Source organism: Aedes albopictus, chromosome 2 (assembly GCF_035046485.1).
Source record: "Aedes albopictus strain Foshan chromosome 2, AalbF5, whole genome shotgun sequence".
Lineage (NCBI taxonomy): Eukaryota > Metazoa > Arthropoda > Insecta > Diptera > Culicidae > Aedes > Aedes albopictus.
In genome coordinates, this window is record NC_085137.1 from 120,803,643 (window position 1) to 120,820,827 (window position 17,185).

General features: G+C 38.4%; 1 protein-coding gene across 13 annotated transcripts in view; it reads left to right on the forward strand.

Moving 5' to 3' along the window:
• Nucleotides 1-17,185, forward strand: part of LOC109419933 (thioester-containing protein 1 allele R1) — an 88,360-nt gene continuing 71,175 nt past the window's right edge. For all 13 annotated transcript variants that reach the window (XM_029853055.2, XM_029853058.2, XM_029853057.2 and 10 more), the window contains exon 1: nt 1-373. In XM_029853055.2, coding sequence (XP_029708915.2) covers nt 288-373 — 86 coding nt within the window. In that variant the 5' untranslated portion in view covers nt 1-287. The remainder of the gene's footprint in view (nt 374-17,185) is intronic.

Genomic DNA, 17,185 nt, shown 5'->3' on the forward strand with positions numbered 1-17,185 from the left:
GTCGGGCAGCGATCAGTTCGTATTCGTCAGCCGCGACCGGTGGATTAACTCAATTTTAAGCGGTAGGATTGCGCGTTAGTAATAAGTACCCTGGCTGTCCGTTCAGCCCAGGCTAATTTGTGATCTGAATAGCAAGTGGCGAGCTAATAACAATAATAAATAGTGATAGGTGACCGGTTGGAAGCCGTGAGCACCAAGTGATCATTAGTGCTGGGATTCCCAGAATTCTGGGAAAATTTTATAAGTGACATTGTGTTTTTACGGTAGTTCTAGTGAAAAAGATTAGAATGGGGCATGTTACGATGTCCCCACCGTGGGCGTTATCACTAATGGTGTTACTTTCGGGTTTCATAGTGAGCTGCAATTGCGAAGGGTTAGTATTTCTTGCTGCAGGAAATTATTCAAAAATTAAAAGCTCATTAAGTACTTAAGCGTATCGTATTCGGACAATAGTGCAATAATCACGTTTGGGGTTTCCTTAGTGCCAATAAAATCCGCTCTTTTGAACACAAGTTGCAAAAATCGGTGACCAGGGTGATGGCGTTGAACACGTACCAGCCACCAGCCAGCGATGACGAAATCTCTGCGACGACGACGACGACGGTGCGTTCATACTTGACAAAGTTGATCTGCCTGTTATGGGCAAAGCGTGTTTCCTTGTATGATCCACATCCCTCGCTCCGTACCTGCCAGGTATACCTACTGGAAGGAAATACAAACAAAACAGTGCAGAGATGGAAGAGTCACACACATTGGGCATTGATGGATTCCAGCGACGGACGGACGGCTGGCGACCGGACCAGTCAGACCTTTTTCCTACTCAAATGCTGAGCTCACGCAAAGACAGAGTGTAATGCGGGAGAAGATGCGTCGGCGTATCTTGGAACATACCTGAACGATTACCGAGGCTATTGCTGTTGTTGTTGTTGTAGCTGCAGCAGAGGTGTTTGATCGCAGCGGACAATATTCAGATTACTCGAACGCCTCAGAGTCCACCCACCCATTTTTCAAGTCCAACGCTTGTAGTGTTAGTCATTGACTTCCAGCCAAGCTTGTAGAACAATGGATGTATACTCATAGAAATATCCGAGAAGTACATTCTTCCGCTTGTTGAGGCGTGCCTTTTATGGCGCTGTTAAGTGACCTTGATGAAGAAATTGAAGATCACTCGTGACGGTATCTGCTAGCAGCTTAAATGCAGCGCTGGGTACAATTGTTGCATACCTTGGCATTGCGAAGAATTTAGCTAGGAAGGTAATCGAAGCTTTAGCAGAGAAATTGGAGTTTTGTCCATGCTTACGTTTACACTCTGCTAACCGGTTGATGCAGTTTTATGACGTAACAATGCCTCAGCTGGGGAGGTGCAAATTAAGATAGAGACATTTAAAATGAGATCATTGTGTTATATCTCGGCAGTCATATGGTAACGGAATCAATGTCGTGGTGAAACATCCTGTCGGTCTCGATACTATATTGTACATATTGACCGAAGTCGATATGTGAAAAGTTCGCCGAAGTAAAAACGTCGGCAATCTAATTGAAGGTCGCCGACACAGGCAATTCTTATGCGTCGGCGAACCCCAAATTAGAATGCCGACGCCGAACTTCGCCGAAGTTTTGACTTCCGAAGTGCCAACTTTCTCTCGTATAATCAATAGTGTGCTTCCGTTTGAATCCTCAGTGTCGGCGGTATTGCTAGACTATCTTATCTTGTTGATGTTCCACCGCTATAATATACAGGGTGTTTGGTTCCGGGCTTTGGATATTTTCAGGGCTGATAGGTCTTGATGAGAGATGAAAAAGTTCCCATGGAACATAGGGTCGGAAATCACTGCTAAGTGAGTTAATCACATTTTAAGTTTTTAATTTTTGGTTATCTTTGAAGTCCTATATCTACTAAACTATCAATCGTACAAACTTTCTCAGCGCACGAATTGAAAGCTAATTACTTCTACTTTCTTAGTCTCTTGGACGTCAACTTTGTAAAAATAGTTTAAACGGCCTTAAATTGAAAAATAATGCAAAATTGGTCGAACAAATCGACTCTTTTTTGGACATTTTTGATGATTTAAATATGAAAATAAAGCTTTTGTTAAAAAAGTTCTTCTACAAAACATGCACGAACTTGTTCCCTAAAAATGTTTCTTTGACACCAAAACTCTATCTTTTATAGTTAAGCCAAAAAATGTTTTTGAAAATAACGTTCCAAATTGCATTAACTTCATGCCAAAACAATGGTCATCACCCTATCCGTCGTGCGTTCGTGTGCTGTTGCTCCACAGCATGAGGACGACTACTGCTGCTGGCTTGGCTGCTGGTGATGTCATCGCATACAGAAAACGAGCTCGCTCTTTGTCGCGTCACATCTCCGCCTGTGGAATCATTCGAGGCGGAGTTTGGATTTGCGCATACTAAGTGCGGCGTGCAGTTAACTTGTTTTTCGACGGAGCGAAAGGAAAGCGCCGACGAAAGTGTATTTAGGGAACGTTCAAAAATTACGTCCAACATTTGGGGGAGGGGGGGGGGTCTAGAAAAGTGTGACAGTACGTGTATTGAGTATAGGGAAATTGCGTGACAGAGGGGGGAGGGGGGGTCTAGAAATCCCGAAAAACGATGGACGTAATTTTTGAATCTTCCCTTACAAGAGCAACCATTTAAATTCTTCGCACTCGTAGCTCTGCTGCGGTGCTGATCAGATGGGGGGGAGGGTCTGTGCGTGCGGCAATTTAGAGCATGCACTTATTTGATGCATTTAATTTTTTTTGTATGATGTGCAAGGATAATGATTCTTCTTATTTCTTGCATAACATTCCCACTGGGACAGAGCCTGTTTCTCAGCTCAGTTGTAAAACATACAGCAATAAATTCCTTTGGAACCAATCATGGGGGATCCTTGGGAAATGATACCTTTGGGGAATCTAATCAACAAGCTGGATATTTTAGGAGAAGTTAAGGATTCATAAGGAACATTGGGGACTTTTAGGAGATATTGGGGAGGATAAAGGGAATTTAGGAATCATAGGGGTCCTTGGGAAATGATACCTTTGGGAAATCTAATCGACAAGTTGGACATTTTAAAAGAAGTTGGGGATTTTGAAGGAACATTGGGGATTTTTAGAAGACATTGCGGATTTTAAGGAGATATTGGGGACTTTAAAGGAACATTGGGGATTTTTAGAAGACATTGAGGATTTTTAGAAGATATTGGGGATTTTAAAGAAATATTGGGGATTTTTAGAAGACATTGGGGATTTTTAGGAGATATTGGGGATTTTTAAGGAACATTGGGGATTTATAGGAGATATTGGGGAGGGTAAAGGGAATTTAGGAATCATAGGGGTCCTTGGGAAATGATACCTTTGGGAAATCTAATCGACAAGTTGGTCATTTTAAAAGAAGTTGGGGATTCTTAAGGAATATTGGGGATTTTTAGGAGATATTGGGGACTTTAAAGGAACATTGGGAATTTTTAGAAGACATTGAGGATTTTTAGAAGCTATTGGGGATTTTAAAGGGACATTGGGGATTTTTAGAAGACATTGAGGATTTTAAGGAGATATTGGGGACTTTAAAGGAACATTGGGGATATATAGGAGATATTGGGGATTTTAAAGAAACATTGGGGATTTTTAGAAGACATTGGGGATTTTTAGGAGATATTGGGGACTTTAAAGGAACATTGGGGATTTTTAGAAGACATTGAGGATTTTTAGAAGATATTGGGGATTTTAAAGGAACATTGGGGATTTTTAGAAGACATTGGGGATTTTTAGGAGATATTGGGGATTTTTAAGGAACATTGAGGATTTATAGGAGATATTGGGGAGGGTAAAGGGAATTTAGGAATCATAGGGGTCCTTGGGAAATGATACCTTTGGGAAATCTAATCGACAAGTTGGTCATTTTAAAAGAAGTTGGGGATTCTTAAGGAATATTGGGGATTTTTAGGAGATATTGGGGATTTTAAAGGAACATTGGAGATTTTTAGAAGACATTGGGGATTTTAAGGAGATATTGGGGACTTTAAAGGAACATTGGGGATTTTTAGAAGACATTGAGGATTTTTAGAAGATATTGGGGATTTTAAAGGAACATTGGGGATTTTTAGAAGACATTGGGGATTTATAGGAGATATTGGGGATTTTAAAGAAACATTGGGGATTTTTAGAAGACATTGGGGATTTTTAGGAGATATTGGGGACTTTAAAGGAACATTGGGGATTTTTAGAAGATATTGGGGATTTTAAAGGAACATTGGAGATTTTTAGAAGACATTGGGGATTTTAAGGAGATATTGGGGACTTTAAAGGAACATTGGGGATTTTTAGAAGACATTGAGGATTTTTAGAAGATATTGGGGATTTTAAAGTAATATTGGGGATTTTTAGAAGACATTGGGGATTTTTAGAAGACATTGGGGATTTTTAGGAGATATTGGGGATTTTTAAGGAACATTGAGGATTTATAGGAGATATTGGGGAGGGTAAAGGGAATTTAGGAATCATAGGGGTCCTTGGGAAATGATACCTTTGGGAAATCTAATCGACAAGTTGGTCATTTTAAAAGAAGTTGGGGATTCTAAAGGAATATTGGGGATTTTTAGGAGATATTGGGGATTTTAAAGGAACATTGGAGATTTTTAGAAGACATTGGGGATTTTAAGGAGATATTGGGGACTTTAAAGGAACATTGGGGATTTTTAGAAGACATTGAGGATTTTTAGAAGATATTGGGGATTTTAAAGGAACATTGGGGATTTTTAGAAGACATTGGGGATTTTTAGGAGATATTGGGGATTTTTAAGGAACATTGGGGATTTATAGGAGATATTGGGGAGGGTAAAGGGAATTTAGGAATCATAGGGGTCCTTGGGAAATGATACCTTTGGGAAATCTAATCGACAAGTTGGTCATTTTAAAAGAAGTTGGGGATTCTTAAGGAATATTGGGGATTTTTAGGAGATATTGGGGATTTTAAAGGAACATTGGAGATTTTTAGAAGACATTGGGGATTTTAAGGAGATATTGGGGACTTTAAAGGAACATTGGGGATTTTTAGAAGACATTGGGGATTTTTAGAAGATATTGGGGATTTTAAAGGAACATTGGGGATTTTTAGAAGACATTGGGGATTTTTAGGAGATATTGGGGATTTTTAAGGAACATTGAGGATTTATAGGAGATATTGGGGAGGGTAAAGGGAATTTAGGAATCATAGGGGTCCATGGGAAATGATACCTTTGGGAAATCTAATCGACAAGTTGGACATTTTAAAAGAAGTTGGGGATTCTTAAGGAATATTGGGGATTTTTAGGAGATATTGGGGATTTTAAAGGAACATTGGGGATTTTTAGAAGACATTGAGGATTTTTAGAAGATATTGGGGATTTTAAAGGAACATTGGGGATTTTTAGAAGACATTGGGGATTTTGAGGAGATATTGGGGACTTTAAAGGAACATTGGGGATTTTTAGAAGACATTTATGATTTTTAGAAGATATTGGGGATTTAAAAGAAACATTGGGGATTTTAAGAAGACATTGGGGATTTTTAGGAGATATTGGGGATTTTTAAGGAACATTGGGGATTTATAGGAGATATTGGGGAGGGTAAAGGGAATTTAGGAATCATAGGGGTCCGTGGGAAATGATACCTTTGGGAAATCTAATCGACAAGTTGGACATTTTAAAAGAAGTTGGGGATTCTTAAGGAATATTGGGGATTTTTAGGAGATATTGGGACTTTTAAAGGAACATTGGGGATTTTTAGAAGACATTGGGGATTTTAAGGAGATATTGGGGACTTTAAAGGAACATTGGGGATTTTTAGAAGACATTGAGGATTTTTAGAAGATATTGGGGATTTTAAAGGAACATTGGGGATTTTTAGAAGACATTGGGGATTTTTAGGAGATATTGGGGATTTTTAAGGAACATTGGGGATTTATAGGAGATATTGGGGAGGGTAAAGGGAATTTAGGAATCATAGGGGTCCTTGGGAAATGATACCTTTGGGAAATCTAATCGACAAGTTGGTCATTTTAAAAGAAGTTGGGGATTCTTAAGGAATATTGGGGATTTTTAGGAGATATTGGGGATTTTAAAGGAACATTGGGGATTTTTAGAAGACATTGGGGATTTTAAGGAGATATTGGGGACTTTAAAGGAACATTGGGGATTTTTAGAAGACATTGAGGATTTTTAGAAGATATTGGGGATTTTAAAGGAACATTGGGGATTTTTAGAAGACATTGGGGATTTTTAGGAGATATTGGGGATTTTTAAGGAACATTGGGGATTTATAGGAGATATTGGGGAGGGTAAAGGGAATTTAGGAATCATAGGGGTCCTTGGGAAATGATACCTTTGGGAAATCTAATCGACAAGTTGGTCATTTTAAAAGAAGTTGGGGATTCTTAAGGAATATTGGGGATTTTTAGGAGATATTGGAAATTTTAAAGGAACATTGGAGATTTTTAGAAGACATTGGGGATTTTAAGGAGATATTGGGGACTTTAAAGGAACATTGGGGATTTTTAGAAGACATTGGGGATTTTTAGAAGACATTGGGGATTTTTAGAAGATATTGGGGATTTTAAAGGAACATTGGGGATTTTTAGAAGACATTGGGGATTTTTAGGAGATATTGGGGATTTTTAAGGAACATTGTGGATTTATAGGAGATATTGGGGAGGGTAAAGGGAATTTAGGAATCATAGGGGTCCTTGGGAAATGATGCCTTTGGGAAATCTAATCGACAAGTTGGACATTTTAAAAGAAGTTGGGGATTCTTAAGGAATATTGGGGATTTTTAGGAGATATTGGGGATTTTAAAGGAACATTGGGGATTTTTAGAAGACATTGGGGATTTTAAGGAGATATTGGGGACTTTAAAGGAACATTGGGGATTTATAGAAGACATTGAGGATTTTTAGAAGATATTGGGGATTTTAAAGGAACATTGGGGATTTTTAGAAGACATTGGGGATTTTTAGGAGATATTGGGGATTTTTAAGGAACATTTGAGATTTTTAGGAGATATTGGGGATATTTAAGGAATACTGGGGATTCTTAAGAAACATTGGGGATTTTTAGGAGATATTGGGAAGGGGAAAAGGGAACCTAGGAATCATGGGGGTCCTCTTAGGAGAAGTTGAGGATTCTGAAGGGACATTGGGGATTTTAGGGCGATATTGGGGAGGGTAAAGGAAACTTAGGAATCATGAGGATCCTTGGGAAATGATAACTTTGGGGAATCTAATCAACAAGTTGAACATATTAGGAGAAGTTGGGGATTCTTAAGGGACATTGGGGATTTTTAGGCGTTATTGGGGAGGGTAAAGGGAGCTTAGGAATCATGGCCGTCCTTGTGAAATCTAACCTTTGGGAAATCTAATTAACAAGCTGAATATTTTTGAAGAAGTTAGGGATTCATTAGGAACATTGGGGATTTTAAGGAGATATTGGGGAGGGTATAGGGAACTTGGGAATCATAGCCGTCCTTGGAAAATAATACCTTTGGGAAATCTAATCAACAAGTTGGATATTTTAGGGGAAGTTGGGGATTTTTAAGGAACATTGGGGATTTTTAGGAGATATTGGGGAGGGTAAAGAGAATTTAGGAGTTATAGGAGTCCTTGGGCCTTGGGCCCATATAGCCGAGGCGGTAAACGCACGGGTATTCAGCATGACCATGCTGAGGGTGACGGGTTCGATTCCCGGTCGGTCCAGGATCTTTTCGTAAAGGAAATTTCCTTGACTTCCTTGGGCATAGAGTATCTTCGTGCCTGCCACACGATATACGCATGCAAAATGGTCATTGGCAGAGGAAGCTCTCAGTTAATAACTGTGGAAGTGCTCATAGAACACTAAGCTGAGAAGCAGGCTTTGTCCCAATGAGGACGTTACGCCAAGAAGAAGAAGAAGGAGTCCTTGGGAAATAATACCTTTGGGAAATCTTATCGACAAGTTGGACATTTTATAAGAAGTTGGGGATTCCTAAGGAATACCAGGGATTTTTAGGAGATATTGGGGGTTTTAAAGGAACATTGGGGATTTTTAGAAGAGATTGGGGATTTTCCCAAGGACCCCCATGATTCCTAAGGGGCTGTCCATAAACCACGTGGTCATAGGGGGGGGGGGGGGGGGTTCGGCCAATGACCATTTAGTATGGACAAATAAAAATTATTGTATGGACTAATGACCACGCGGGGGGGGGGGGAGGTGTTTTGAAAAGTCCCAAAAAAATGACCACGTGGTTTATGGACAGCCCCTCAATTCCCTTTACCCGCCCCAATATCTCCTAAAAATCCCCAATATCTCTCAAAAATCCCCAATTTTCCTTAAGAATCCCCAACTTCTCCTAAAATGTTCAACTTGTTGATTAGATTCTGCAAAGGTATCATGTCCCGAGTACCGCCATGTTTCCTTAGTTCCCTTTACCCTACCCAATATCTCCTAAAAATCCAAAAGGTTCCTTAAAAACCCCCAATATCTCCTAAAATGGCCAACTTGTTGTTAAGATTCCCCAAAGGTATCATTTCCCAAGGACCTCCATGATTTCTAAGTTCCCTTTACCCTCCCCAATATCTCTCAAATATCCCCAATTTTCCTTAAGAATCCCCAACTTCTCCTAAAATGTTCAACTTGTTGATTAGATTCCCCAAAGGTATCATTTCTCAAGGACCGCCATGAATCCTAAGTTCCCTTTTCCCCTTCCCAATATCTCCTAAAAATCCCAAATGTTACTTAAGAAACCCCAACTTCTCCTGAAATGTCCGACTTGTCGATTAGATTCCCCAAAGGTATCATTTCCCAAGGACCTCCATGATTTCTAAGTTCCCTTTACCCTCCCCAATCTCTCCAAAAAAAAAATCCCCAATGTTCCTTAAGAATCCCCAACTTCTCCAAAAATATCCAACTTGTTGATTAGATTCCCCAAAGGTATCATTTCTCAAGGACCGCCATGATTCCTAAGTTCCCTTCAACCTCTCCAATATCTTCTAAATATCCCCAATGTTCCTTAAAAATCCCTAATATCCCTAATATCTCCTAAGTCTCCCGAATGTCCCTTAAGAATCCCCAACTTCTCCTAAAATGTCCAACTTGTTGATTAGATTCCCCAAAGGTATCATTTCCCGAGGACCGAAATGATTCCTAAGTTCCCTTTACCCTCCCCAATATCTCCTAAAAATCCCCAATGTTTTTTGCGAATACCCAACTTCTCCTAAGAGGACCTCCATGATTCCTAAGTTCCCTTTCCCCTTCCCAATATCTCCTAAAAATCCCCAATGTTCCTTAAAAATCCCCAATATCTCTCAAAAACCCCCAATGTCCCTTAAGAATCCCCAACTTCTCCTAAAATGTCCAACTTTTTCATTAGATTCCCCAAAGGTAACATTTCCCAAGGACCCCCATGATTCCTAAGTTCCCTTTACCTTCCCCAATATCTCCTAAAAATCCTCAATGTACCTTAAAAATCCCCAATATCTCCTAAAAATCCCCAATGTCCCTTAAGAGTCCCAAACTTCTCCTAAAATGTCCAACTTGTTGATTAGATTCCCCAAAGGTATCATTTCTTAAGAACCGCCATGATTCCTAAGTTCCCTTTAACCTCCCAATATAGCCTAAAAATCCCCAATGTTCCTTAAAAATCCCCAAGATCTCCTAAAAGTCCCCAATGTTCCTTATGAATCCTTAATTTCTCCTAAAATATCCAGCTTGTTGATTAGATTTCCCAAAGGTATTATTTCCCAAGGACCGCCATGATTCCTAAGTTCCCTTTACCCTCCCCAATATCGCCTAAAAATCCCCAATGTTCCTTAAAAATCCCCAATATCTCCAAAAAATCCCCAATGTTCCTAATGAATCCTCAACTTCTCCTAAAATGTGCAACTTGTTGATAAGATTCCCCAAAGGTAACATTTCCCAACTACCCCCATGATTCCTAAGTTCCCTTTACCCTCCCCAATGTCGCCTAAAAACCCCCAATGTCCCTTAAGAATCCCCAACTTTTCCTAAGAGGACCCGCATGATTCCTAAGTTCCCTTTTCCCCTTCCCAATATCTCCCAAAAATCCCCAATGTTCCTTAAAAATCCCCAATATCTCCTAAAAATCCCCAATGTTCCTTAAGAATCCCCAACTTCTCCTAAAATGTCCGACTTGTCGAATAGATTCCCCAAAGGTATCATTTTCCAAGGACCCCCATGATTCCTAAGTTTCTTTTACCCTCCCCAATATCGCCTAAAAATCCCCAATGTCTCTTAAGAATACCCAACTTCTCCAAAAATGTCAAACTTGTTGATTAGATACCCCAAAGGTATCATTTCCCAAGGATCCTCATGATTCCTAAGTTCCCTTTACCCTACTCAATATCTCCTAAATATCCCCAATGTTCCTAATGAATCTCCAACTTCTCCTAAAATGTCCAACTTGTTGATTAGATTCCCAAAAGTATCATTTCTCAAGAACCGCCATGATTCCTAAGTTCCCTTTAACCTCCCCAACATCGCCTAAAAATCCCCAATGTTCCTTAAAATCCCCAATATCTCCTAAAAATCCCCAATGTTCCTAATGAATCCTCAACTTCTCCTAAAATGTGCAACTTGTTGATTAGATTCCCCAAAGGAAACATTTCCCAACTACCCCCATGATTCCTAAGGTCCCCATTACCCTCCCCAATATCGCCTAAAATCCCCAATGTCCCTTAAGAATCCCCAACTTTTCCTAAGAGGACCCGCATGATTCCTAAGTTCCCTTTTCCCCTTCCCAATATCTCCCAAAAATCCCCAATGTTCCTTTAAAATCCCCAATGTTCCTTAAAAATCCCCAATATCTCCTAAAAATCCCCAATGTTCCTTAAGAATCCCCAACTTCTCCTAAAATGTCCGACTTGTCGAATAGATTCCCCAAAGGTATCATTTTCCAAGGACCCCCATGATTCCTAAGTTTCCTTTACCCTCCCCAATATCGCCTTAAAATCCCCAACGTCTCTTAAGAATACCCAACTTCTCCTAAAATGTCAAAATTGTTGATAAGATACCCATAAGGTATCATTTCCCGAGGACCGCCATGATTCCTAAGTTCCCTTTACCCTATCCAGTATCTCGTGAAAATCCCCAATATCTCCTATAAATCCCCAATGTTCCTTAAAAATCCCCAATATCTCCTAAAAATCCCCAATGTCTTCTAAAAATCCCCAATGTTCCTTTAAAATCCCCAATATCTTCTAAAAATCCTCAATGTCTTCTAAAAATCCCCAATGTTCCTTTAAAGTCCCCAATATCTCCTAAAAATCCCCAATGTCTTCTAAAAATCCCCAATGTTTTTTTAAAATCCCCAATATCTCCTATAAATCCCCAATGTTCCTTTAAAGTCCCCAATATCTCCTTAAAATCCTCAATGTCTTCTAAAAATCCCCAATGTTCCTTTAAAATCCCCAATAGCTTCTAAAAATCCTCAATGTCTTCTAAAAATCCCCAATGTTCCTTTAAAGTCTCCAATATCTCCTAAAAATCCCCAATATTCCTTAAGAATCCCCAACTTCTTTTAAAATGACCAACTTGTCGATTAGATTTCCCAAAGGTATCATTTCCCAAGGACCCCTATGATTCCTAAATTCCCTTTACCCTCCCCAATATCTCCTATAAATTCCCAATGTTCCTTAAAAATCCCCAATATCTCCTAAAAATCCCCAATGTCTTCTAAAAATCCCCAATATTTCTTTAAAATCCCCAATATCTTCTAAAAATCCTCAATGTCTTCTAAAAATCCCCAATGTTCCTTTAAAGTCCCCAATATCTCCTTAAAATCCCCAATGTCTTCTAAAAATCCCCAATGTTCCTTCAAAATCCCCAATATCTCCTAAAAATCCCCAATATTCCTTAAGAATCCCCAACTTCTTTTAAAATGTCCAACTTGTCGATTAGATTTCCCAAAGGTATCATTTCCAAGGACCCCTATGATTCCTAAATTCCCTTTACCCTCCCCAATATCTCCTATAAATCCCCAATGTTCCTTAAAAATCCCCAATATCTCCTAAAAATCCCCAATGTCTTCTAAAAATCCCCAATGTTCCTTTAAAATCCCCAATATATTCTAAAAATCCTCAATGTCTTCTAAAAATCCCCAATGTTCCTTTAAAGTCCCCAATATCTCCTTAAAATCCCCAATGTCTTCTAAAAATCCCCAATGTTCCTTTAAAATCCCCAATATCTTCTAAAAATCCCCAATGTTCCTTTAAAGTCCCCAATATCTCCTAAAAATCCCCAATGTCTTCTAAAAATCCCCAATGTTTCTTTAAAATCCCCAATATCTCCTAAAAATCCCCAATGTTCCTTAAAAATCCCCAATATCTCCTAAAAATCCCCAATGTCTTCTAAAAATCCCCAATGTTCCTTTAAAATCCCCAATATCTTCTAAAAATCCTCAATGTCTTCTAAAAATCCCCAATGTTCCTTTAAAGTCCCCAATATCTCCTTAAAATCCCCAATGTCTTCTAAAAATCCCCAATGTTTCTTTAAAATCCCCAATATCTCCTATAAATCCCCAATGTTCCTTAAAAATCCCCAATATCTCCTAAAAATCCCCAATGTCTTCTAAAAATCCCCAATGTTCCTTTAAAATCCCCAATATCTTCTAAAAATCCTCAATGTCTTCTAAAAATCTCCAATGTTCCTTTAAAGTCCCCAATATCTCCTAAAAATCCTTAATGTCTTCTAAAAATCCCCAATGTTTCTTTAAAATCCCCAATATCTCCTATAAATCCCCAATGTTCCTTTAAAGTCCCCAATATCTCCTTAAAATCCTCAATGTCTTCTAAAAATCCCCAATGTTCCTTTAAAATCCCCAATAGCTTCTAAAAATCCTCAATGTCTTCTAAAAATCCCCAATGTTCCTTTAAAGTCCCCAATATCTCCTAAAAATCCCCAATATTCCTTAAGAATCCCCAACTTCTTTTAAAATGACCAACTTGTCGATTAGATTTCCCAAAGGTATCATTTCCCAAGGACCCCTATGATTCCTAAATTCCCTTTACCCTCCCCAATATCTCCTATAAATCCCCAATGTTCCTTAAAAATCCCCAATATCTCCTAAAAATCCCCAATGTCTTCTAAAAATCCCCAATATTTCTTTAAAATCCCCAATATCTTCTAAAAATCCTCAATGTCTTCTAAAAATCCCCAATGTTCCTTTAAAGTCCCCAATATCTCCTTAAAATCCGCAATGTCTTCTAAAAATCCCCAATGTTCCTTCAAAATCCCCAACTTCTTTTAAAATGTCCAACTTGTCGATTAGATTTCCCAAAGGTATCATTTCCCAAGGACCCCTATGATTCCTAAATTCCCTTTATCCTCCCCAATATCTCCTAAAAGTCCCCAATGTTCCTTATGAATCCTTAACTTCTCCTAAAATATCCAGCTTGTTGATTAGATTCCCCAAAGGTATCATTTCCCAAGGATCCCCCATGATTGGTTCCAAAGGAATTTATTGCTGTATGTTTTACAACTGAGCTGAGAAACAGGCTCTGTCCCAGTGGGAATGTTATGCAAGAAATAAGAAGAATCATTATCCTTGCACATCATACAAAAAAAAAATAAATGCATCAAATAAGTGCATGCTCTAAATTGCCGCACGCACAGACCCTCCCCCCCATCTGATCAGCACCGCAGCAGAGCTACGAGTGCGAAGAATTTAAATGGTTGCTCTTGTAAATACACTTTCGTCGGCGCTTTCCTTTCGCTCCGTCGAAAAACAAGTTAACTGCACGCCGCACTTAGTATGCGCAAATCCAAACTCCGCCTCGAATGATTCCACAGGCGGAGATGTGACGCGACAAAGAGCGAGCTCGTTTTCTGTATGCGATGACATCACCAGCAGCCAAGCCAGCAGCAGTAGTCGTCCTCATGCTGTGGAGCAACAGCACACGAACGCACGACGGATAGGGTGATGACCATTGTTTTGGCATGAAGTTAATGCAATTTGGAACGTTATTTTCAAAAACATTTTTTGGCTTAACTATAAAAGATAGAGTTTTGGTGTCAAAGAAACATTTTTAGGGAACAAGTTCGTGCATGTTTTGTAGAAGAACTTTTTTAACAAAAGCTTTATTTTCATATTTAAATCATCAAAAATGTCCAAAAAAGAGTCGATTTGTTCGACCAATTTTGCATTATTTTTCAATTTAAGGCCGTTTAAACTATTTTTACAAAGTTGACGTCCAAGAGACTAAGAAAGTAGAAGTAATTAGCTTTCAATTCGTGCGCTGAGAAAGTTTGTACGATTGATAGTTTAGTAGATATAGGACTTCAAAGATAACCAAAAATTAAAAACTTAAAATGTGATTAACTCACTTAGCAGTGATTTCCGACCCTATGTTCCATGGGAACTTTTTCATCTCTCATCAAGACCTATCAGCCCTGAAAATATCCAAAGCCCGGAACCAAACACCCTGTATGTATTGCCTTTTATCATCTAATCGATGATTTTCTTCTGAACACATGTTCATGTAAAAAAAATAAAACATTGTGCAACCACCCTGTGAAATTTGCAATAATTGTGCGTTATTCAAATGAAACAAAGGATGCCTTTGCCAACATTTACAGATTGTTGCTCGAATTGGATATATGTATATTTAAAATTCTTGTATGATTCGTGAAATTGACTTGTAGTGCTTAGCACGCCGATCCTGGGCACACAAATAAATACAAACAAATTTGTATATGAACCACTATGATAAAAAGAAAACAGTACCCAAATCAATTGACAAGATTTAATATTGATAATAATCATCTCTTAATACACTCAGATATGGCGTGCTACTAACAGCTTTTACTCCGTTCTCATGAATCATGTGAAGATATGAGAAGTTTCAGTCCGGTTTTTATGCGAATGCGCTCGAGTCAATCGTTTTTCTCCCCTTGTAGCGGTAAATAGTTTGTGAGCGATGCACCTCGTGTGTTTTGGCGTACTATATCAATCACGTGTTTGATCTTGTAAGAAGCAATTAAACTTATGCATTGTTCGTAAGTTAGATCCGGTGGATTTAGAATGTTGATTAGATATGATTCTCGAAGTTGATTAAATTATATCGTATGTATGTATGTATGTATGTATAGTAGAGTGGGTCATCGTTTATATGGAAAAATGAAAAATTCAATGGTATCCCATCAGATCAAAGCTTTTTTGATCCCTTTTCAAGATCCAAATAAGTGTGCAAAATTTGGGCACGATCGGTTATGTCTACGTTATGCGCATCGCGTTTGAAGTTTGTATGGGGTTTTACATGGGAAAACACACTTTTTTGCATTTCTCTCATAACCAGCTCAAATTTTTCTAAAACCGTGTAACCCATAAAGTGAAAACATAGCCTAGGGTTTTCTGAAAAACTTTGTCGAAGACCGCGAAGTGATCTGATGCTTATGAAAAAAGTTATAGCGTTGGCGTTACTTGGCGAAACAGCATGATTTTGTTGCTATTGTTATTCCTTTACATGTTAAAACATAAACACATGCATGCGGTTCGTTGATTATAACTATTTTCACAAGCATCGGATCGCTTTGCGGTCTTCAACAAAGTTTTTCAGAACATCCTAGACTATCATTTTATAGTATCGGTTAAAAAGTTTCAGACAAACATTTTCAACATATGACAAAAATGCAAAAAAGTATGTTTTCTCATACAAAATCCCACACAAATTTCAATTGCAATGCGCAAAGTATAGACGCAACCGATCGTGCTCAAATTTTGCACAGATACTCAGGTATAGTATATGTATGTACACTAGAGTGGGTCATAGTTTATATGGAAAAATGATAAATTGAATGGTATCCCATGAGATCAAAACTTTTTTGATCTCATCTCAGGACCCAAATAAGTGTGCAAAATTTGGGCACGATCGGTTATGTCTACGTTTTGCGCATCGCGTTTGAAGTTTGTATGGCGTTTTACATGGGAAAACACACTTTTCTGCATTTCTCTTATAACAAGCTTGATTTTTTCTAAAACCATGAAACCAATAAAGTGAAAACATAGCCTAGGGTGTCCTGAAAAACTTTGTCGAAGACCGCGAAGTGATCTGATGCTTATGAAAAAAGTTATAGCGTTGACATTGCTTGGCGAAACTGCATGATTTTGTTGCTATTGTTATTCCTTTACATGTTAAAACATAAACACATGCATGCGGTGCGTTGGTTATAACTGTTTTCACAAGCATCGGATCGCTTTGCGGTCTTCAACAAAGTTTTTCTGAACATCCTAGGCTTTCATTTTACAGTATTGGTTAAAAAGTTTCAGACAAACTTTTTCAACTTATGACAAAAATGCAAAAAAGTATGTTTTCCCATACAGAATCCCATACAAATTTCATTTGCAATGCGCAAAGTGTAGACGCAACCGATCGTGCTCAAATATTGCACAGATACTCAGAACCCGGAACGGAACCAAAAAAGTTTTGATCTGAGAAAACGGTTCCGATGACTCACACTAATGTACACTCCCGATCAAAAGTTTGTGTTCACCTCCCCCCCCTTCAAAAACATGTCAATGTTTAGGCCTATATCTCCGCCAATTTACGTCCGATTTCAAAACCCTAGGTCTCATTCAAAAGATTATAAGTCAAAGAAACTTTGAATTTTGATTAAAAAACTTTTTCCAAAAATTTTGTATGTAAACTTAACCTAATGTTTCCAAATTTTCTAAAAAATGAATAGAAACTTACGGCAGTGTCGCTGGAAATTGGGTCGACCAAATTTTAAGATGAGAGTGGTAATATAACCCATTTTCTATTGGCTTTCAACTGCTTCTTACAGAACTTAGCTAAAAAATTCTAGAAAAAAAGTTATTAGGTAATTTTACTCTTCATGTCATCGACCAAAAGTTTGGGGTCACCCCTCAATATGATGTAACAGCCAAAAGTTTGGGGTCACCTTCGTAAAACATGGAAAAGTGATTTGTTGATATCTTCATCATCTATTGTTCAATTTTAATTCTGGTGGGGTGGTGGGGTAAAAGGTACAGTGTTTTATGATGTTTAGAGTCTGTTCCAATTGGAGAATTAAAATAAATTTACACTTAAACTTGACAGTTCGAAAATTATTACCTTACGAGAACTGTCAAGCTTAAGTGACGAACTGACAAATTCAAGTAAAAATTAATTTTAATTCGCCAATTGGATAATGTATTTGAAC